This window comes from Clupea harengus, chromosome 24, assembly GCF_900700415.2.
Source record: "Clupea harengus chromosome 24, Ch_v2.0.2, whole genome shotgun sequence".
In the NCBI taxonomy this organism is placed as follows: Eukaryota; Metazoa; Chordata; class Actinopteri; order Clupeiformes; family Clupeidae; genus Clupea; species Clupea harengus.
In genome coordinates, this window is record NC_045175.1 from 222534 (window position 1) to 247078 (window position 24545).

A 24545-nucleotide genomic window follows, 5' to 3' on the forward strand; every position below is an offset into this window, starting at 1 on the left:
GTGTAATATTTCGGTGACAGATGCATATATTGACACACTCTCGTTTCAAATTGCTGTATCTTGGAATTAACTATTGCAACACTAGACTAATTTTGTGGTGACACGCCCGCCCCATATAGTGACAATGTAAGGATAAGCCTTTTGGTTGTACTGTAGCTTACTATTAGAGAAGAAAGTGTAATTGTACACTAAAATGTAGGTTACAAGTAGTCTAGGTAGATAGTAAAGCAGACACTAAGTCAATACCAGACAGCGAGTTTCTCTACAGGCTAGCGCACCATGTACTTCAACCCTACTAAACTTGAAATGAAAAGTTGTTTAGCCGTACACATCTTGGAAAAAGAAAAGGTGACAAATTATATTTTAATATAATGTAAACCTCTATAATACTAAGGGCTGGTCTCAAAGCCATCTAACATCATCTAGGTTGAGTTCAGATATGAAACACCCCCCTACTCTTGGCCTACTCACTGCTGCATATTGCTGAGAAGACACATCATGAACAAACGGCATGGTTGTCGTTATGGATGACCCACCCACAAACTGTACAGAACCAAACATGTACATCTAGGAGCACAGAGTGCTTGACCATAAAGGAAACTATTAGCTGACTATTAGCACACAGAGTGCTTGACCACGAAGGGAACTATTAGCTGAGGAGAGTAGGCTACAGACAAACCTCCAGTCTTCCCGTTTTGTCTTGCTGGGAGACAAAAATGTGGTAAACACCACGAGTGGCTTTATAGTCATAAAATCAAAACTTCACATCATAGTCATTCTATACGATCCTGCAATGTATAATACCCTTCCAAGATCATATATATGGCATTACAATCAGTGATTTTGTCCTTTTGGGGTATCTCAGATCTCAGAGAATCTGGTGCGGCCATGTAAAGGGCTATGATCAGAAGCTGTAATGAAACAAACACTTTGAACCTTCCTTTTGTGTACTTTTGTGTAAACTATGAATATGGAAATGACACCAGTCCTGCAACATGCAACAATATATATATGCATTGGCAGTGAGGAGAGTAACAACAGTGGACCCAGACCCAGAAAGCAGACAAACAAATAAACAGGTTGTAAATGAAAAGTGTCTTAATTTTAACGAATCTTTAAGATCTTACAGACCTTCTCCTCATCTAATGTGCTGAGAAAAGGTTAATCTTACAGATGTTTCACACAAGATTAAAGATTATTATTGAAGATTTGAAGCAGAACATGAGAGAAAGTGGCCATAAATTATTGTTGTTGTTGTCATCATTATTCTCACTGTAGTCTCGGTCTTTGAATTCTCTTTTACTAAATATTTGACTCCTGTCAGAGGCAATCTGAAACATACACAGCTTAAAATGTAATAAAATTGTCACTGTAACATTAGCTGGTCAGTTAACTTAAAGGTTAGTTTTTTGCTGCTGCATGTAACTTGCTTTGGCAACTGGGACTACATTTGTTTGGTTTTGTTTGTTTTGCTTTCAATATCCTTCTGCTCCTGCTGGGTGCCCACAGTCAGGCTAGTAAGATTTTGTGGATCAATGGGTAAATGAAACACACATACACATACAGTGCCCTCCACAATTGTTGGCACCCTTATTGAATATGAGCAAAACAGGCTATGAAAAAATATGTCTTTGCTGTTTATCTTCTTGGTCTTTCACTCAAAATATTCACAAAAATCTTACCTTTTCATTGAAGTAAAATTATTGAAAGAAAAAAAATATATATATTTTTCTCCAAAACATGTGTGCCACAATTATTGGCACCCCTAGAAAATCTTGTAATTAAAATATAACTGAAATATATTTCCAATCATGTTTTACATTTTTAAGATCACCTGTTTGATTAGGAACTCTTTAGTGGTCAACCATGACTTCCTGTTTCACTGGGGTATAAATATGAGTGTCACACAGGCCAAATTCCCTTAGTCACTCATCACTATGGGAAAGACCCAAGGACACAGTGACAATGTGCGACGTAAAGTTGTTGAGCTGCACAAATCAGAAAATGGATATAAGAAAACCTCTAAACAGTTGAAAATACCCATTTCCACTATCATGGCAATAATTAAAAAGTTTAAAGCGACAGGAGATGTAAGGAATCAGCCTGGAAGAGGACCTGTCTGTAAATTGACCCCACGCACCGTGAGGAGGATGGTTCGACTGGCAAAATGGCAGCTGGAGAATTGCAGAGGTTAGTTGAGTCTTGGGGTCAGAAAGTCTCCAAGACTACCATCAGACGCCACCTACATCACCACAAGTTGTTTTTGAGGGTTGCCAGAAAAAACCCTCTGCTGTCAATCAACAACAAACTAAAGCGCCTACAGTTTGCCAAATGTAAGTCAGACTTTCAATGGGACCGAGTTATATGGTCAGATGAGACCAAATAAAGCTTTTTGGCAACAAACATCAAAGGTGGGTTTGGCGTAGACAGAAAGATAGCCATACAGAAAAGCACCTCATACCCACTGTAAAGTATGGTGGCGGATCTTTGATGTTATGGGGCTGTTTTTCTTCCAAAGGCCCTGGACATCTTGTTAGGATACATGGTATCTTGTACTCCATCAAATACCAGCAGATATTAAATGAAAACCTAACAGCCCCTTCCAGTAAGCCTAAAATGGGCCGTGGTTGGACCTTCCAGCTGGACAATGATCTGAAGCACACCTTAAAATCAACACAAAAATGGTTCACCGACCGCAGAATAAAGGTTTTGCCATGGCCATCACAGTCCCCCGACCTAAACCCCATAGAAAATATGTGGGATGAGCTGAAGCCGAGTCTACAAACGTTGACCTCAGAATCTGAAGGATCTGGAGAGATACTGTATGTAGGAATGGTCTCAGATCCCATACCATGTGTTCACCAACCTCATGTGAAAGAAATATGCTATATAATTATTATCATGATATGTGTTGTAGTTTGATATTAGTTTGTTAAATGGAAGTCTCAGATGTTTCTTTGTTCTCATTTAGAGGAAGGATGAGTTTGTGAGAATGTGGGGGTTTTGTAACTCAGAGATGTTAAACTCAGACCTGTCATTTGATGTTTAGGGTAGGACTGAATTAGGAGACCATGTGTTTATGTGAACTCATTTTGACTGTTGTGTTAAAATCTGGGTTTGGGGGTCTTAGGTAAACATTCTTATCTCTGGGAACCAAAGAGCAGATGGGAGTGTCTGCCAGGTATGAACTGTGAACATCTTCTGTGAATATAGGGTCCAACATTTTACCAGAGAGTCAGTGTATGTGGAACAGCGGTCTGAAACCACTGCACTCCTCTTTGCAAAAGTAAAAGTCTGTTATTTATTATATTCTTGGTTGTGTGTGTCTTAATTCTGAGGTTAATACAGTCCTGGTAAAGGGTGAACAATTCCCTGACACCTCATCACGCATTATAGGAGAAGACTCAGAGCTGTTATCTTGGCAAAGGGAGGCTGCACAAAACAATAAATTAAGGGGTGCCAATAATTGTGGCACACATGTTTTGGGGGAAAATATTTATTTAATGTCAACATTTTTTTTCTCTTTCAATAATTTTACTTCATTGAGAAGGTAAGATTTTTGTGAATATTTTGAGTGAAAGACCAAGAGGATAAACAGCAAAGACATATTCACTAAGGGTGCCAATAATTTTGGAGGGCACTGTACTTATATAGCATGTATACAACAAACCGCAATTGGGTGCACCCTAATGAAATGAAACAAAAGGACGAATTGATGAATGATAAAGAAATGATAATAATATGATAGTAATACATGTTCAATCTTTGGCCTACTAATTGAGGTGGTTTTTGAATCTTTGCATACATGTTGTTCTCCTTGTCTCCTGTTGTTGGTTCACTGTTCAGTTTTGTCCTGATGAGTTTTCCTTACTCCAAGAACCAAATAAACAAAACTATTTATTTTGTACAGTTATGAAAATTCATATTCTCTGTAAACACCAATGAGTCTAAATGATAACACTGCTGTAAACGCTTCTAGAAAGTTTTAGTCTCATACAGCATAGCACAGTATCTACTAAGCCAGTATGTTGTGGCTGATTTGTAGGTTTGTGATGAAGTAAAAAGTCTTCTTTTCAGATCTGGATAAAACTCTTTGTTCTTGGCGTTCAGGAAAAATCTTCGAAAAAGTCAGGCAGAGTTGGGAGCAAAAAGCTTTATTTTGACAGTAAAATACCAACAGCATAAACTTAAGCAAGTCTTGAGACTATTCAGATTTTTACAGAGTTTTGCATTCTCTTCTTATACACCTGATTAACCCCTCTTGTCTCACTAAATCTTCCTGGGCCCTTCCCCATGGATTATGTGTTCTTTTTTAAAGTGGAGGATCAGTTGGGCCCGTAAATATTCATATCATATTTGGTCAGCCACCTGCGCCTGCCTTCAATACCGAGGCCCAACCCAATAGCTCATGGTATTCTAGAGTAGCCCATGTGGGAGAAACAGCATGATTCCAGGTTAAGAATGAATGGCCTCTGGGAGACAGTGGGGTGCGTTCAACCATCATCTGGATAGTCCCTCTGATACAACTCTCATCAGTATGTTTGCAATACTTGATACACAATCAAAAATAGAGTACACATAATCTAAATCATCTCAATAGTCTAAATAATGTTTTGTAGTTTTTAGTAGTCATGGTTATACTGATTGATGATTTTCTTTACAGACAGATTTTTGTGTTTTCGTTCACACTTTTTCCACCACAAGAATCCAGTATGTAGTACACAGAAAAAGAAACACATGTTAACCAGGAAGTAAACACAAGGCTTAACAGGAATTAACACAAGGAACAGGAAAACAACACATGGCAAAATAAGAGTCCAAAACAAGGAACAAGCTGCAGACATGAACATCACCTGACCTGCTAGTCTATCACACATTTTATAGTGGGGTAGGTCAATTATCTAAACAGTTTAAAGTTTTTGAAAAGTTGTGTGCAGTTCTGCTTATCTAGAAGAAGGCAAGAAATAACTCCCCCATCTCTATTCAATCTGTTTCTTCACATAATCATTGGCAAAGTCGACAATCTTGTTCAGGGCATCCAGGATCAAACAGTCCATTTTCTTATCCAGGCAGTTCTCTTCATGGTAGTTCTTCACCGGGAAGATGCAGTTCATGGGAACACCAAGCTTGATACTACAGTCCTGCATCTAACACACACACACACACACACAGAGCGTTCAGAGCACAGTTTACTGGTCATCACACCTAAAGGTCATTTTACCTTTTCTGTCTATATTGAAAATCGATTTGTACAATTATACACTAACAAAAGACACTGAATAGCGGTTTCATTCTTTACGTGCCATATTTGTACACCACATACTCATTAGGGAAAAGTGTCAGTATTGTGTTCAGAGTTCACAGTACTCTGACAACAGTGATTGTTCAGGCCAGCTAGTCATAGTATCATGCGCTGTATGCTACTTAGAATGCTTGTTTTCAGCATTGACTGTAAAAGGTATGGCCACTGTATGACCCCTTACTACGACTACAATCTAATTGGTCTGAGGTCAAATTCAGCACCTCAGGTTTACATTTACATTAACATGTTATATTATAGGGGTAAACACACACACGCACACATAAAAACTCACTGCTATCTTAACTTTCTTGCTAAAGTAGATTTTGCCCAGGTCCTCATTCACCAAAGGACAACATTTGTCCACATGGGTCATCAAGACTACACGGGGGATTTCTGTAAAAAAAGACACACATATATACACATACTGTCATGGAACGGACTGACACAGAGATTGGAGTTTCTTGCAAACAGAGTTTATTGCAGATAGACAGCCAGGGAACAAACACGACAGACCACAGGTTGTAGGGGAACACAGATGATGAGGAACAGATCCTCTTGCACGTAGACAAACCCACGGAGGGGCGCAGGCTTGAAGCACTGAATGAAACTCAGGAAACAGGCACAGAAGGCGCAGAAAGGAAATAAACAGAGTCTTACTCTTTGAACTAACTAAACTAACACGCCTTAGCATAAAACAAAACACTCAAGTCAAACTCGGCAAGACTATGAACAAACTATAACTGAGGCTATGAAAGACACGAAAACAAACTTGAATGCGAACTATGGCGATACTCATCAGACGTCAGGAATGCACCAGACACGGAGTAAAGGGAGTGCAGGTTATATATAGGGAGTGAATCAGGTGTGTGTGATTGTGTGATTTGGGACATGTGAATGCAGTGCAGCTGGGACGGTGAGTGACACTGATGACTTGCAGCTGGGAGTCTAAGTGAGAGTGAGTGCTGAAGGGGGCGTGGCCAGAGCGGAGCTCAGCAGGAACGTGACACATACACAGTATATAAACCCACAAAGTGTGACTGAACATTACATACACATGTATATGCATGTATATACTTCCTGGTATCTGTAGCTTAATTATCTTTGTGTAGTGTGGGCTAGTGGCCGGTCTTGTGAGACTAGAACATTTACTATCCATATACAAAGGTTGTCTGTTTCCCTGTACTGGTTGTTTCCAGATTCATGCTGCTATATGTATGTTTCTCTGTCTAATTTACACCTTTGCACCCAAGGACACCTGAGGAGAGGGAGGAGGATCTTGGCAGCAGACTGAACAACACCTCTACTCCTGACTGCCTGGTGCCCAGAAAATGTATAATCTCATGTCTTCATTTAGGGACTCTACAGTTTACTGTATGTAGTCCTACTTTTAATTGTAATTCATCAAATCTGGAGAGGTCCTGACCCAACAACATTTTGAAGTCAAGTCTTTTATTCAAAGATATTTTACATTTGTTTTCAGTTTGGGTTAGCTCAGGGGGGTATTCGTCGTAGCTCGCTAAGCGGTTTAGCGAGCTAATTTTCAGGCTAAAATAAAAAACGCCCCTCTTTTTGGTTCGTGGAAGCAACTTTTGATGAATCACCATAGTTACATATCGATTAGCACTAACCTGCTCCAGGGCAGGCTAACTTAAGTGTAGCTGGATAAGCTTGCCACACCCCCGGAAAAAGGAGGGATCCCATTGACCAAGGACTGATATTAGAGTTAGATTAGCGGAGGGAGAGAGTTCTTTGCGATCGCCAAGATCCATTATTCTTGTATGAGCGCTACCGATATACCGTTAGAAAATCATGGTTTTGGTGATCGACCTTTCCTGCCTTTTGAAGTAGGACGTGCACGCGCAAATGCCATGATAACTTTAGCCTGGTTGAAATTAACCACATGATTAGGATGCGGATCAGCCGTTAACAAACCGATATTTGCTGTTCTCAATCAGCTCGCTAATCTTAACGGGCTAAAAGGCCAATTGATTAACTTAGCTTCAATCCTACCCCAGTTAAGAAACACAACGCTGTGGAAGTTGCATTTAAACGCAAAAGGCAATTCCTCAAGTGGAGTACACAAGTGTGTGTCTCGTTTACACCGCGTTCCACGTTATTAGGCAAATTGTATTTAAGGGTCATAAACATTAATTTTTTGGTTTTTCAATTAAACTCATGGATGGTATTGTGTCTCAGGGCTATTTGGATGATTGAAATCAATGCCAGACACCTGTGATAATTAGTTTGCCAGGTGAGCCCAATCAAAGGAAAACTACTTAAGAAGGATGTTCCACATTATTAAGCAAGCTACATGTTTCAGGCAAAATGGGGAAGAAAAAGGATCTCGCTGCTGCTGAAAAGCGGCAAATAGTGCAATACCTTGGTCAAGATATCACAACATTGGATATTTCCAAAAGAATTGCGCGTGATCATCGGACGGTGAAGAAATTTGTCACCGATTCACAGCACAAGCGGGTTCGTTCAGACAAAGGCAAAATAAGGAAGATTTCTGCCAAACAAATGCGTAGGGTTAAGAGAGCAGCCACTAAAATGCCATTGAATAGCAGCAAACAGGTGTTTGAAGCCGCTGGTGCCTCTTGAGTCTCGCGAACTTCAAGATGTAGGATGCTCAAGAGGTTGGCAAGTGTCCTTAAACCTGTTATTCGGCCACCCCTAAACCAAGCTCACAAGCAAAAAAGGTTGCAGTGGGCTCAGGACTACATGAAGACTAACTTTCAAACTGTTTTGTTTACGGATGAGTGTCGTGCAACCCTTGATGGTCCTGATGGATGGAGTAGTGGATGGTTGGTGAATGGCCACCAGGTCCCAACAAGGCTGAGACGTCAACAAGGAGGTGGCGGAGTCATGTTTTGGGCAGGAATCATGGGGAGAGAGCTGGTAGGCCCCTTCAGGGTCCCTGACGGTGTGAAAATGACCTCGGCAAAGTATGTAGAGTTTCTGACTGACCACTTTCTTCTGTGGTACAAAAAGAAGAACCGTGCCTTCCGTAGTAAAATCATATTCATGCATGACAATGCACCATGTCATGCTGCAAAGAATACCTCTGGGGCATTGGCTGCTATGGGCATACAAGGAGAGAAACTCATGGTGTGGCCCCCATCTTCCCCTGACCTTAACCCTATTGAGAACCTTTGGAGCATCATCAAGCAAAAGATCTATGTGGGTGGAAGGCAGTTCACATCCAAGCAGGTGCTCTGGGAGGCTATCATATCAAGACATTAAAGCAGAAACTATCAAAGAACTCACAAGTTCAATGGATGCAAGAATTGTGAAGTTGATATCAAAGAAGGGGTCCTATGTTAACATGTAACTTGACCTGTTAAGATGTTTTTGATTCAAACTTTTTTTGATTTCAGTAAATATGACCTCCTAATGCTGCAAATTCAACAAATGACAATTTTTTGTTCTTTACAACCTATAAAATATCTTGAAACTCTGAAATTCTGCATAATAATTTGGAACACTGCATTTTGAGTTTTTTATTTTTGAAAAAAATACTGTTATCATTAGGAGGTTTGTTCAATAAAATTTGAATTATACTCTAACAGTTGATGACTTGAAAATGATACTGACTGACTGTGCATTACTATTTAGGAAAATCTGAGCAAAGTGTAATTTGCATAATGTGGAACGCGGTGTATTTTGACATACCAACAGGAATGAATGACAAGATGGCGCTGCCCTGTAACCTAACACACATGGGGCTCCACGTCATCACAACAACAGAGTATTTAAAGGGACCACGATCTCGGAACAGTCATACTTATACATGTAACACATTACTTAAATTACATGAAACAACAGTGTGTAGAACCACACTAAGAACAAGGGTGAATTATGAAATCACATTCACTACACACGTCCCCCCAGAATTCACCATATAAGAAAAAAATCATCGGCGAGGTGGTCGTATTAATCGGCCAGAACGGCTGTGCTTTACAGGGGGTCGAGGCGACACTACCGTGGCAGGTGTACCACCATGACACGGGTGTGGGGTATGGAGTGTGGGAGTTTTGGGAGGGAGGGGAGCAGGGGGTGGGTGCAGAGCTGGAGGACGCCCGCGTCGTGGGGGTTGGGCCAATTCAATGGGCCTAGCAACGTCCAAATGACCTGGTTTGAGGCGGTCAATGGAGAGTCGCTTTGGTTTACCACCCATGTCCACCACAAAATGTTTGTCTCCCGTCTCCAAAACACGGAATGGGCCCTCGTAGGGCCGTCGTAGCGGTCTCCTGTAAGCGTTGTGGCGAATGAAAACGTATTCAGCCGTCTGCAGCCCAGCAGGGATGTGCGACTGAGGGAGGCCGTGACGGGAAGTGGGGACAGGTGCGAAAAGCCTTGCATTGTCCAGTAGCGCGGCCCGCTAGAGAGTCGCAGACCAGGGAACGGTGGAGGCAGGAACAAAATCCCCTGGAACCCGCAGTGGCTGGCCATAGACAAGCTCGGCAGATGAGGACTGTAGGTCTTCCTTTGGTGCAGTCCTGATGCCAAGCATCACCCACGGGAGCTTGTCGACCCAGTTGCTGTCTTTGAGGCCGGCACGAAGAGAAGCCTTCATCGACCTATGAAATCGTTCACAGAGTCCGTTAGCCTGCGGGTGGTATGCAGTCGTGCGGTGGAGTTTCGCTCCGAGGCTCTGGGCCACCGCGTTCCACAGCTCAGACGTGAACTGTGCGCCCCGGTCAGAGGATATGTCTGAAGGGGTGCCGAAACGGGCAACCCAGGTGCCGATAAATGCCCGTGTCATCTTGACAGATGCCAACGATATCAGTGGCACAGCCTCGGGCCAACGGGTGGTCCTGTCAACCATGGTCAACAGGTAGGTGAAACCATGAGAGGAGGGCAGAGGGCCAACCAGATCCACGTTAACATGGTCAAACCGCCTCTCTGGCACCGGGAACAACTCTAACGGGGCTTTAGTGTGGCGGTGTACTTTGGCCCGTTGGCACTCGATGCAAGTGGTAGCCCAGTCTCTTACGTCCTTTTTGAGGCCGTGCCAAACAAACTTTGCCGCCACCAGCCTCTGTGACGCTTTCGACCCAGGGTGGGAGAGACCATGGATGGCGTCAAGAACGCGTCGTCTCCACCCCGTGGGAACGATCGGCCGAGGGCTGCCCGTGGAGACGTCACACATGAGCGTGGTGTCGGCTTCACCAAAAACCACATCCTCTATTGTCAAACCTGTAGTCGAGGTCCTCAGGGTGTGCACGTCTGGGTCTGTGGTCTGTTCCGCTGCCATGCGGCTGTAATCCAGACCAAGATGGACTGCCCCTGCCACAGCCCGTGACAGGCAGTCCGCCACCTGGTTGTCCTTACCGGCCACGTGCTGTAAATCCGTGGTGAACTCGGAAATGTAGGACAGATGACGTTGCTGGCGGGCGGACCACGGCTCGGCCACCTTTGCCATGGCGAAAACTAGCGGCTTGTGGTCGACAAAGGCGGTGAAGTGTCGACCTTCCAGCAGGAAACGAAAGTGCCTGATGGCGAGGTAGAGACCCAGCAGCTCCCGGTCGAAAGTGCTGTACTTACGCTCGTTAGCGCGCAGCTGGCGGCTGAAGAAAGCAAGCGGCTGCCAGGCCCCGCTTACCCACTGCTCGTAGACGGCACCGACAGCGTAGTCCGAGGCGTCCGAGGTGATGGCGATGGAGGCTGTGGCTGAAGGATGTGCCAGCATGGTGGCCTGCGCCAGGGCTGCCTTAGTGTCAGCAAAAGCCTTGTCCCTGCACTCAGTCCAGTCCACAGCGTGCGTGGGCTTACCTTTCAAGGCCTCGTGCAAGGGCTGCATGAGTTGAGCGGCTCGAGGGATGAAACGGTGGTAAAAGTTCACCATGCCGAGGAACTCCTGCAGGGCTTTCACGGTGAGCGGCCGTGGAAACTGCGTGACCGCCTCCACCTTTGATGGGAGAGGGACTGCACCGTCCTTGGTGACTGTGTCCCAGGAAGTCAATGGTGGAGAGACCAAACTGGCACTTGGCAGGGTTCACAATCAGGCCATGTTGGTTGAGCCGCTCGAAAAGTGTTCGGAGGTGCGACAGGTGCTGAGATTTGGACGTGCTCGCTACCAGAATGTCGTCCAGATACACAAAAAGAAAAGGCAGGTCACGTAAAACAGAGTCCATGAGGCGCTGAAAAGATTGGGCTGAGTTTTTAAGGCCGAACGGCATCCTTAAGAACTCAAAAAGACCAAATGGCGTGATCACTGCTGTTTTCGGAATGTCCAGTGAGTGCATGGGCACCTGATGATAGCCCCGGACGAGGTCTACCTTAGAAAAAATCACCATACCGGCCAGGTGTGCTGATGTGTCCTGTATGTTCGGGACTGGGTATCGGTCAGGTGTCGTTGCCTCATTAAGCCGCCGGTAGTCGCCACATGGGCGCCAGCTGCCACCAGGTTTGGGGACGATGTGCAGGGGTGACGCCCACAGGCTGTCGGATCGGCGGACTATGCCAATGCGTTCCATGTTTGAAAACTCAGTCTTAGCAACGGCAAGCTTGGTCGGGTCGAGGCGCCGAGCACGGGCGTAGACGGGTGGACCAGTAGTGGCGATATGGTGCTCCACACCATGCTTCACAGCAGACGCAGAGAAGGTGGGCTGAGTGAGTGCTGGAAAACCAGCCAGCAAACGGTGGAAGTCATCCGATGGGGAGAGCATGCTAGACAGTCGTATGGAGTCAGCCCCGCTGAGTGTGCACGTATAAGAGCAGAACGTGACAGCGTCGATCAAACGGCGGTTCTTAACATCCACCAACAGTCCATGTGCACACAAAAAATCAGCGCCAAGGAGGGGAACGGCGACTTTTGCCGTGACAAAATCCCAGCCAAAACGATGCCCTCCAAAACACAACTCAATGTACCTTATTCCATACGTGCGGATGGGGGTCCCATTAGCAGCTTCCATCGGGGGGCCATGGCTGTCGGTCACCATGTCCAAACGGGATGCAGGCAGGACGCTCCTCTGTGCACCCGTGTCGCACAGGAAACGTTGTCCGGAGATGCTGTCACGGATAAAAAGCAGCCTGCCTACGCGGCCGACACTCATGGCCACTAATGAGCGCCGGCCCTGGCGTGTTGTATCAGCGGTTATCTCCCGCAACGCGAACTGCGCTTCAGTCTGGGCAAACCATGCCGACGCTGACGATTCCCAGAATTCGGGGAGTTTGAGGGTAACAGCGTTCGCGGTCATGGTCGAGTCGTGTTTGTGAATACGTCCAGCAAACAAACGTCGGGGTCACCAGTGTGGAAGTTGCATTTAAACGCAAAAGGCAATTCCTCAAGTGGAGTACACAAGTGTGTGTCTCGTTTATTTTGACATACCAACAGGAATGAATGACAAGATGGCGCTGCCCTGTAACCTAACACACATGGGGCTCCACGTCATCACAACAACAGAGTATTTAAAGGGACCGCGATCCTGGAACAGTCATACTTATACACGTAACACATTACTTAAATTACATAAAGCAACAGTGTGTAGAACCACACTAAGAACAAGGGTGAATTATGAAATCACATTCACTACAACGCCATAGAAATGAGCTTCGGGGACAAAACATCAGATTTCACTGAAATCTAACACACTCGTTAACCATGGTGTTTGTGTTGGTGAGGCATGTTTTCCATGTTTACTAATGTGATGAATGGTTTAAAGACATGTTTCGACCAAGTCTCATTTCTGTGAAGAACATTTACATCAAAACACATTTTGATCAAGTGCAAACTGAGCAGTCCCGCTAAACATTTATACATTGCGTACTGGTTTGTGTTGTTTTGATCCAATGGACTGAAAGCTGTATAAAAGTGTTGTAAGGGAAGAACAGATGAACATGATAAAGAAACGGGTATAATGGAAAGTTTTTGTACATTAAATTAAGTCTTACACTTTAAGTTTAGTATGACATCAATTGAAAAACACAATGTCCTCCACTAAAATAAGTTATTCATTTCAAAGTAAGCAGCATTGGCTAATCCCTATCTTGACAACCAGTGGACACATCAATAGTCTTTGTCAATTTTAAATTTCAGGTTAAGTTAAGTTTTTTTTGCATTTTAACGATTCTCACCCAGGATTTTGACATCGTCTCCCACTTCCTTCATCTTCATGATGACGATATCGTGTTCCTCCAGCAGAGGGATTTTGTTTGCAGGAATCACACACACCAGGCAGTGGACCTTGTCATCCAGAGTGGGGTTGCTGTTGTAGTACCTCCCGGTTTTCAACTCAGATGTGGGGTTGAACTAATCCAGATAAAAAAGCAGAAAACATGTCTCCTTTTTTCCTCAAATTTGTATCTAAATACGGATTGCCTTTGTTACAACTGTCCCTGTGATACATTATTCAACCCAAAATAGTTGTGGAGAAGGGTTTGTCAACTCACAAATGCATTTCCTGATTCACATATAAGTGATTCACAAATGTAAACGCTGTTACTTTTATTTACAGACTAACAGAATGCCTTTACCATTTCCCATTTTCCACAAATAGTAAAACCACAAATGTCAAACTCATCTTCCTAGGGTTGAACTGGGCAGAACAAAACAGGAAGTGTGAGTAATGAGTAGAGAAATGTTACCTTTCAGTAAAAGGCAGTTCCTTTATGTGTTATCATAATAGTCTCATTTATGCAACCAATGTGCATGCATGCAACCTTGTAGGTATATAATAATAATAGTCTAGTTTATGCCATGTAGATATGTCTGCATACATGCCTGCATGCACTCAAAAAAAGAAGTTGTTCAAATTACTTAATATTGTTATGTCAATGATTTCCACATAACTGAGTTGTGTTCAAACTAATTTAATACTATTATTACAGAGGAAATAACTAACTTATGTAAAACCATCAAGACTGTATTAAGTAATTACAATATTATTTAGTCAAGTTAGCCTTAATTGATCAGGCAGTGTTCATCTAACTAAACAGACCTTCATTACACTGACCTAACTCACTTATGTAATTCTAACTCAACTGGATTTACTAACACCAACTGAACAACTCCTTGTATTTCCAACTTAACTGACTTGAATAAGGAGTACCTAAATGGTTTTCATTGGTATAAAGCCTAGCTATGTCAACAATCGCCGTGAATTTGACTTCTGCATTTCCCCATCCCGGATTGTCCTTCCTCCAGGACCCCAGGGCAGCTTTTAAGCGCCCGGGGACCAAGTGAAGTGAACCGTCCATCTTGGTCAGGGATTGATGGGGTTCTTGTGGACACTGGGAGAACATGCAAACTCCACACAGAGATACCTAGCCCACCTGAACACTGAAGGTCTGGGGAGGACCTGCCCCCCTAACCAACAGTGGCCCATGCGGGAATCGAACCCATGACCTTCTTGCTGTGAGGCGGCAGTGCAAGGACCTGAGCCACCATGCCATACCTTGGTGCTGTAATATTATTTATTACCAATGGAAAACGACAACCATCATGTAATATCAACGTGATCTCATTCAACACATACCAAACTCTGGGTGTGGTAAAGAAAGCATTATTAGTTTTATATAAAATTATTATTTATTAGTAATTGAGCTTTTACATGTATCTTCAAGGACTGTCAGGCAAATCATCTACATTTAGTTATCAAATATTGAAATGTATTATATGGCAACGACAGTACGAACATTCTGATTGGCTAATGCCTAGTCATGCCACCCGCGTATTGCCCTATTCACCGGTTATTCCGGATCCTTATTGCTCTCTGACGACAAGATCGCTATTTTAATGTATGTCTGTCAGGTAGCATTTTGTTAATTGGCAAGCTCGTTAGCTAGCTAACATGTACTCATATATGCTTGATTTTCGCAAGACAAATACAGTAGGACCAGTTATATCACTCTTAAACCATGCACTACTGTTTCAACATCACAGAATATATACAGATTGTGCCATTCACTCAACAGTGTTATGTTGAATTAACTTAGCTGGCTTCTTTTGCTTTAACAAGTTTTCATTTTAAGTTAGACTTACTAAAGTGGACTAGATTTAGGAGGTGATTGAACATTTTAAGTTAAACTTACTAAAGTGGACTAGATTTTAGAGGTGATTGTTCATTTTAAGTTAGACTTACTAAAGTGGACTACATTTTAGAGGTGATTGTGCCATTCACTCAACAGTGTTATGTTGAATTAACTTAGCTGGCTTCTTTTGCTTTAACAAGTTTTCATTTTAAGTTAGACTTACTAAAGTGGACTAGATTTTAAAACCAAACACAGAAATGTTAATTAAATTGAATATAAGTACATTTATTTGATTCAGCAACTCACAGAGTTCACTTTTTTGAGTATGTATGTACTGTATGTGTATGTTTCTGTTTTACCTTACCTCATAGCCATCTATGATATGACCCTTTATGGCACTGATGATGTCGTCAGGCAGCACCCCACACCTTTTTTGTCTCTCTAGACCCATGAGGTCATTGAAGACGAAAGACAACTCGTTTCCCTGCTGGTTCTCAATCTTGTGCGTCTTGTACTGAAAGGTAAAGTGGTGAGCAATCAAGCAATATACGTGATTATCTACTGACAAATTGATTATATTACCTCCAGACAAATTTTCTTTCTAACTTCCTAAATCTCAGTTTGACAAGATGTTTGATTGATCATCATGGCAGACACATTAAAGAGGCAATTAAATGTAAAGAAATGTATGTATCTCTCTATCAGCTCTGACATACACATAGGAACAATTCATTGTTATTCTATTGCTGGCTATTCAGTGCTATAGAGCGGATTTTGTACTTCCTTGAAATGCAAACATGACTCTGATGAGGGGAAAAACAATCTTCAATGCGTATTGTTTTACAGTGGGTAGCATGGAGCAACAGTGCCACGTGGAAATGCGATGCACAAGAGGAATTGCTTTTCACTGTGTGACTTGAAGAGAACGTGCCACAATGAAAAGCAAAATCGTAATTTTGTTTATTTGCATTTTGTTCGATTATCATCCAAAAAAACAATGATGAAACAGAACCATACCACACCGAAATGGAAAAGCATCTTTGCTTTTCTCCTAATGCTCTATTAGTTCTATCTTCCTATCTGAAAAAAGTACGTGCTGAAATCATGCCACCAAGAAATCTTACCAATCTGTCCAATCACAGTCCTCTATCAAATAGGGGCAGGGTTTAGGTTACCAAGTGCATATTGACAAAGTTATGTTGATGTTATTTATACATCACACACTAAATGAGCGCCGTAAACGTTAAGCTGTGCCACCACATCACATCACATGTCATCATTTGCTGAAGTAGGAAGAAAAGGGAACCCAACATAATAGTGGCAAGTTGCCAAGGGGACGCTGTTCCTTAATGATAGCCCATGATCTAGTGCCATAAGTAAATGGGAGGTAAACTATTGGGAGAGTTAAGACTATAATAACTCTGATACTTCCTTGTAACATCAGACTCTCTTTGTTGAAAGGCTTAACGAATCTCCGGACTCAGAATCTGCTTAAAGAGACATAATTGTATTGTTAGTTGAAGAACAATATTCATGGGGGAATATAAACGTGTTACTACAGTATCAGTAATCCATGCACTTACACTGACTTAACCCACATGTTTTAAAACATTTATTTTGATAACTGTCCATGCCAAAAAGACTATGTATGGTTCATAGGAAAGAAAATATGCAAACACACACACAGCTGCTCCAGTATGTCAGAGCAAAGAGTAAAAACAATTGACCAGTGGAGCACACACAAACACACACACACACACACACACACACACACACGATACTATACAATGTAAAAACCCTGTTATTGTAACTGAAGAATACGTCTGAGGTGATTTGCGAGGTGTCTGAGCCAGCTATATAATGTAAGCATGTTAGCAAGGTAACTACCCACAAGGTAAACAGCTCACTAGCGGCGTGATTGGTTGTTGACCTGTCAATCTCCCTATAAACATCGCCAGACATGCCCACCATCATCTGTCACGCAACGCAAGCCTTCTGAATGTTCCGTTAGAGCAGGAGTCTCAAATTCCGGCCCGCGGGCCAATTCCGGCCCCCCAAGCAATTTCATCCGGCCTGCAGGCTCCTCAGAATTTATCAAAAGTTCCATTGATTAGAAAAAAAAAAAAGTTCCATTGATTTAAATGGGCCATCCCAACGTTTACCGTTGCCATTTGCAACGGGTTTTGTGCTTCTAATTCATGTCTTTCATATCATTGCGCAAGTAGTCCAGTCATTTAACGTAATAGAAGCGGAATTGAAGTCAGCAAGTAATGCGTTGCTAAGCAACACCTGGAACTTTAACAAACACCTTTATCCAAAGAGCATCTTGCATTGCCCCGGAATTGAAACTCAGGTCAGCTACTTGTTATTCAACAACACTAACCATTGATCACACATGGTAGATTTGCCAACTCAAAAGTGATATCTGCAGTATTGTGATAGGCAAGCCAACAGATACAAAAAATCTGGCCCCCCAATGACCAGACTGGACGCTCATCGCCCCCCGGATAATTTGAGTTTGAGACCCCTGCGTTAGAGTAAAATACAGTTAGAGAGTTAAATGATAGAGAAATATGTTTGCCTAGGAATTACATGAATGTTGTGTTCTTTCTTTACAATGTACACAGCCAGATCTACCATGATTGCCAAATGTGTCTTTTTTAAACCACAGAGGTAAAGATATGTTGCTCCATGACCTTGCTGCCAAATTCATACAACTCTACTACTACTACTACAACATGCAGTGCCGCTGCTAGCCATTTTGGTGCCCTAAGCATAACTCCTTAATGATGCCCCACCCCCCCCCCCCCCCGAGAAAAAAAAACGTTTGTTTCTGCCAGTTTAACATTTTATTAAAACGAAAAAGGAAAATGTACTTTGTAAACACAGTACAGCCAAAACATACATACACACAAGTATTGGGATGTGCAAAATCTTCTTAGAAATGAAATAGTCATCCATAAATACAAACTTAATAGCAGAGTATACAAGTAAGCAATCTTCTTCAATAAAGATTTAGAAGCAGAAAATTCACACAATTTTACTTTACTTTGTAAACACACTATGTAGAACAGCTAAAACACACACATTCAAGTATTGAGAAAATCTTCACAGCTTTGCTGACTTTGTAAACATATTAAGTAGAATAACCAACACACACTATACATTTGAAAGTGCAAACTTTTCTTCAGTAAACAGAATCGTATCCAAATAAACCAGACATGTTTTTTTCCCAAATTCAATGTTACTTTGAATAAATTACATTAAATAATCATCAATAAGTACAAACAAGAATAGTAAATCTTCTTAAATAAAACAAAGATTTAGAGGACGAAAAGTCACAACTTTACTTACTTTGTAAACATAGTAGGCTATGTAGAACAGCTAAAACACACATTCAAGTAAAGTGCAAAATCTTCTTTGACCAAATGTTATCAAAATAAACCAAAGACATAATTTTTGAGAGAGCCATAATGCTATTCTGTATGGATCAAGCATTTCCACCAGTTTTGGGAGGCTCTATAGAGGCAAAATCACTAATTAGATCATCATATGACAGCTTCTGAGCCACTTCACCATTGATGCTGATGACAGCAAGACCACTTGGACGTTCCTGCCCCATTGTTGAACGTAAGTATGTTTTAATGAGCTTTACTTTTGAAAAACACTCTGCTCAGCAGAGGCAACTGTAACAGGGAGAGTTAATGCAATTCGAAGAGCAACCCAGAGATTTGGATACACCTCTTGAAGGCATTTCTCATGGAAAAATGTGAGCAACTCCAAGGCAGTTGTCTGTGGTGGCAGTTGTGGAAGGTTGATGATTTCCTGAACCATCTCAAGTCCATCAATATCAGAACTTCCTTTCTCAGTCAGTGTCTTCTGCACTTCAATGCAGTTTTTTTTGTAAGTCCTCCTTTGACATTCCGTCCACTCTGCTGAAATCAAGCAGCACTCCAAATTTGTCTCTGACCTGGGTCATGGTCTCAAAACGCTCCTGCAGTGACATCTAAGCTGAGTCCACAACACTATTGAAAAATGTTACCTCAAGCCTTTTGAGGGCATCACTGAAGGGCTCGTCTGCAGCCTCATATGCAAACTTCCTTTTTGTGTTCCTGAGCCTTTTCTCCTTGAGCTCTGGCTCTATGTTCATGGCCTCGCAAAGGTCCTTGGCAGTTGACACTGCCTCAGCAAACCCAGAGTGCCTGTATCTGGAGAGGGAGGTTTTGGCATTGTCAATGAGCCTGACACCAATGTCAAGCTGCATTGAACTAGTCTGCAGAAGCTTGTTTACTTGGTTAGTGGCCGTAAGAATTTCACACCAGACAACAGAACACATCAGAAATCTAAAAGAGGCCACCTCTTCTGCCAGGGCTTGAGCCTCTATTTTTGCGACTGGGTCAATGACTGTTTCCCTAGCCTCAATGAGCGCATTTCTGATTTCTTTTATTTGGCTTCTGGCAGCTGTGACACTCTTAAGCCTGCTCTCCCACCTCACATCACTCCATGACTTCACAGTCAGGTTGACGTGTTTTGTCAAGATGCTCCATCGCTGTGTAGCTCCTGAGAAGAAACAAAATAGCTTCTGCAAATAGCCAAAAAAGCCAGTGGCATCCCTGGATGACTGGGCAGCATCAGCTATGACAAGATTCATCGAATGAGCTGCGCAAGGAACAAACAACGCCCTCGAATTACATTGTAGCAGTCGAGCCTGAAGTCCTTGCTTCTTCCCCTTCATGTTTGCTCCATTGTCATAGGCCTCTCCGCGGCAATTATCAAACGGAATGTTGAGTTCCTTAAACTTGTCTAGAAGGACAGTAGACAGGTTCTGGCCAGTTGTTTCAACCACCTCCATATACCCAAGGAAATACTCCTTGATATTTGGCTTTGGCACCAAATCAGCAATGCGCACGATGAGGGACATTTGTTCCTTGTGGCTTATATCAGATGTACAGTCAAGAATTATTGAGAAATATTTCGCTTCCTGAATTTGTGTCTGGATTGTTTGTAATACTTTGGTGGAGATGATCTGGATCAGTTCATTTTGTGTCTGCTGCCCAAGATAATGCGTTCGGGAGCCTTCATCGGTTATCTTGGTCAGGTGGTTCTCCATCACAGCATCAAAACTGCCTAAACTTCCTTTAAGAAGTTAGCATTGTCTGGCTCATACAGACACTGTGAAGAGCCTCTAAATGGCAAATTCCTTGAGGCAAGAGATAGGTTTTTTTTAAGTAAGTGTTTGAGAACATTTCGCCACCTTCTTTTTTCTGCCTCCAGCAATGTCAGTTCCTGGTGGTCTATTGTCATATTTTTCTGTAAACGCATGTCCAGTTCTCTCCATTTAAACATGCACTGGGCATGGTCTGAGCTACATTCATGACTCTTCAATCTACTGTTTATGTTGGACCAGTCACTGTAGCCCTCATCTGCAGTCAGCTTTATAGGTTTCAAACTGAAAAGCTTACACGCAAAACAGAACACAGCATTGCTTTGTTGCGAGTAAACAAGCCAACTTCTCATGATTTTCTCTCCATTTGAGAGGGTTTTGAATTGTAGACTACTATGAAACGCCCTGCCATCTAGTCCCCTTGGAAAATTAAAATCTGATGGGATTTTAAATGGACCCCTTCGTACTATTTCAACACGATCCGCTAAAACTAAAACTTGTGGCGGCCAAAGAGCAGGATCAGTTGGAGGGGGCACACAGGTCTCTACATTGCCTCCTGCTGATGGACTCTCAATGACAGGACTTGTGCTTTCAGAGGTGGTGGTTCTCTGCGGATCTGTCCCTAAACTGCTGGTTGAGGGTTGTTGATCATCAGGGCTTGGTATTGTGGAGTCTACAGACACACACACACACACCCTCCCAGAGCAGTAACAGCCACTATATACTAGAGCAGAGGTCTTCAACCGGGGGTCCGCGACCCCCAGGGGGTCCGCGGAGGTACTGCAGGGGCTCCGCCAAATGATTTCATCTGCAGTCCAAAAATTTAAAACGTCCAAAAGACTACATAAACATAAACAGAAGGTAAAAATTGCTTTCTATTCCTTAAAAATAATACATAGGCTACCCATGAGTCTTCACGCGATCATTTGATCATAATGGCAACATACCGGTATGCACTTTTAGCAACATGCTATCTGGTGCCAAAAGACGTTACCTGCCATAACCACACAATTTGAAATAATTGATCGTTTTGTAATTTCTCAGAACAAAAGCTCCTCGTCAGACACCACTGATGGCGGTTCAGATGATCTACCTTCAGAGGATGCCAACACCCCTTCCATGAACAGCCAAAAGCGCAAACGGGAGAAGACACGTAAATATTCAGAGAATTATCTGAAGTTTGCCTTCACCTACAAAGAGACCGATGGTGAAGAATTAGCAGTGTGCGTGGTTTGCTCTTCCGTGCTATCAAACGAAACTATGAAACCATAAAAGCTGCAACGACACTCAAAGACAACCCAGCTCACTTGAAAGAAAAAAAACATTTAATATTTCCCATTTCAAATCTTTTGAGGGCCAGCAGACCTTGATGAGACAATCAGCCAAAGTGTGCGAGCTAGCTTTAAAAGCCTCTTATCAAGTTGCATTACATGTCGCTCAGACCAAACAGCCATACATAATTCCGGAAAGTTTAATATTGCCAACAGCTAGTGATATGTGCAAAACAATGTTTGTGAAGGATGAGTACGTAAAAAAACTGAAAAGCATCCCAATGCCCGCCCTATTGATGAATTGGCAGCTGATGTGAGGGCACCACTAGTCGCAAAACTCTCGAAGGTAGATTATTTTGCACTACAATTAGATGAATCCACTGATGTGTCAAACGACGCTCAGCTTTTAGCTTTTTTTGTGATTTGTCGACCAAAATGAGATGCAGGAGGATTTTCTATTCTGTAAGCAGCTGCCTGGAGGTAAAAAAAGTTCAGAGATTTACAAAGTGATCGACAATTTTTTCCGTTAACATGATGGCCAAATCCTGGCCAAAATGTGTTGCGATGTGCACAGACGGTGCAAGAGCCATGTATGACGCACTGCATGCTTCATAGGGAGAATGTTGTTGCCAAAGACATGAATGATGAATTCTCAAAGTCAGATTTCTCACTAGGTATGAGATATTTCATCCATACTTAAGCTTCTCAAGCTACTCAATTCTTTGTCCCTCCCTAATTGAATACAGAGTGATGGCTAACTGTAAGGGAGAAAAAATGTCAATAATAAACAGAATAAATTGAAACGAGTTGTGTGACACAGATGATTTGTAATTCTGTTCAAACATGTGTAGGGGAGTGTGTGTGTGGGACTGACACTTAGTTCCAAATAAATTATATGAATATCAGGCCCAAATTTGGGGCGGCGGGGGTGGGGGTCCCTGCTCAGTGTTTCTCTCAGCCAAGGGGTCCTTGGGCTGAAAAAGGTTGAAGACCCCTGTACTAGAGTGTTCCTTTAATCCTGGCTGCCTTATATGTCAACTTACAGTTTTGGTTTCAGTTGTGTCAGTGCCTGGGGGTGCATGAGCGTTCACTTTTATGCGGCCCTGGAAGACAGTGTTGATGGAGTTGACAATGCTGGATTTCCCTGCTCCAACTGGCCCATGTAGCAGGAAGCGAAGGCGTTGTGCCTCTGGGTTGCTGGGTCTAAACTCCCTCAGGGCCGTTTTCACTGCGTCATTCGCTCTGTGACACACACACACACACACACACACACACAATTCTGCCTTTAAAAACAATATCGAAACCTACATCCTATTTTCCAAATTATTCGGAAAAACTGCTCAGAGCTTTCAATAGTTCAATGTTCAAGGCTGTGAATTTATTCTGGAGAAACTCCAGTCACTAAGCAATCTCATAATCAGGGGTTCAGGCAAAGTTCACACTCCAAGGTAACACCGGGCACCAGTAGTCTAATGGTCAAATGCAGGCAGGCACACCAAGTTTTAGTTGTCTTATGTTTGCATTGACACAGATTTTCAAATAAGACATAATAAATTAGTTGTATAAAATAATGATTTGACAATTTATAGCATCTTCAGTACACCATAATAAGGGATGCTGAATGTTAACTTACTGACAGTCCATTGTTCTCCAAGCCAAAGCGTAATCTGCAATACACACATTACATGATCAACAGTTGCACTGTGTGGTCAATATGGACACTTAAGTATGTCATATGATACTGCTTCAATCATAGTGTTTCATCTGTTAATACATAATACCGCTAGTTCCAGAATACAACAATGACTGCTTACAATGAGCACACATATTCTAATTCAAGCAAGGTAGAATTCAAAAACGTACCCAGTAATTTGACCTTTGCAGAACCTGACACCTGACCTTTTCTGTTAGACAACTCTAAGGTGTATCCACCCTCATCCTCGCCTGTGGCTTTACTGATTGTCAGGCTGAAGCTTAGAGAGTCTTCTGATTGGTTGATAGTGATCCTGCCACCATTGTGCAATGTCAGACCATCCTTCTTCCATTTGCCCTTTACTTCACAGTTTGCGTCCCACCAGAAAGTTATGGCCTGTCCTCTTTTCACACTGATGTCTGATATAAATAGATTTAAAAACACACAGATGATATATAAAATGTAGTATGACATTAATGTGTCAAAGGTTCTATTTTTTGCTGTGTGAAGCATGTAATAGGCAAGAATGTACAAGTACAAACAAGACAAGATCAACAGCCTTAATAGCAATAATAAATCAGAATCAGAATCAGAATCAGAATTATTTTTAATAGCCATGTATATTTACACATACAGGAAACTAACTTGGTGTGGTTGGTGCATAGGACATAAAACACATAACATACCAACAAAAAAGCAAAAACAAGACTAAAAGACAAATGTTTTACAAGATATTAAATAATAATAAATAATTTGGGCACGTGTAGGGCTAAGATGCAGTGAATTGGAATTAGCAAACTCAGACTCAGTGTGATGCAGGGGGCTTGTTTGTGAGCCCCACTGCCATGGGAAAAAAACTGTTCAGGTGGCGCAAGGTTTTGGTCTTTATAGCCCGGAACCTTCTGCCGGATGGGAGTCTCTGAAATAGGTGGTGACCGGGATTGTAAGGATCAGCGATGATCTTGCATGCTCTCTTGCTGGTCCTGGAGTGGAAAGAGACGGCAGGTCGCAGCCGATGACCTTCTCGGTTGACCGAATGATCCGCTGCAGTCTGCCTTTGTCCTTTGCAGTAGAGGCAGCAAACCAGATAGTAATTGATGAGGTGAGGATGGACTCAATGATGGCTGTGTAGAACTCGAC

The 24545-nt window shown here is 42.5% G+C and overlaps 1 protein-coding gene across 1 annotated transcript; it reads right to left on the bottom strand.

Moving 5' to 3' along the window:
• Positions 1 to 4138: 4138 nt before the first annotated feature.
• Positions 4139 to 23972, bottom strand: LOC116219336 (interferon-induced protein 44-like). The gene is made up of 7 exons (XM_031562589.2): positions 23576 to 23972; positions 23346 to 23379; positions 22756 to 22954; positions 15642 to 15791; positions 13382 to 13556; positions 5595 to 5695; positions 4139 to 5147 (listed from the first exon to the last, which is right to left on the bottom strand). Exons 1-7 carry the CDS (start codon positions 23916 to 23918, stop codon positions 4980 to 4982), a joined length of 1170 nt encoding a protein of 389 aa, XP_031418449.2. The 5' UTR covers positions 23919 to 23972; the 3' UTR covers positions 4139 to 4979.
• Positions 23973 to 24545: the final 573 nt, after the last annotated feature.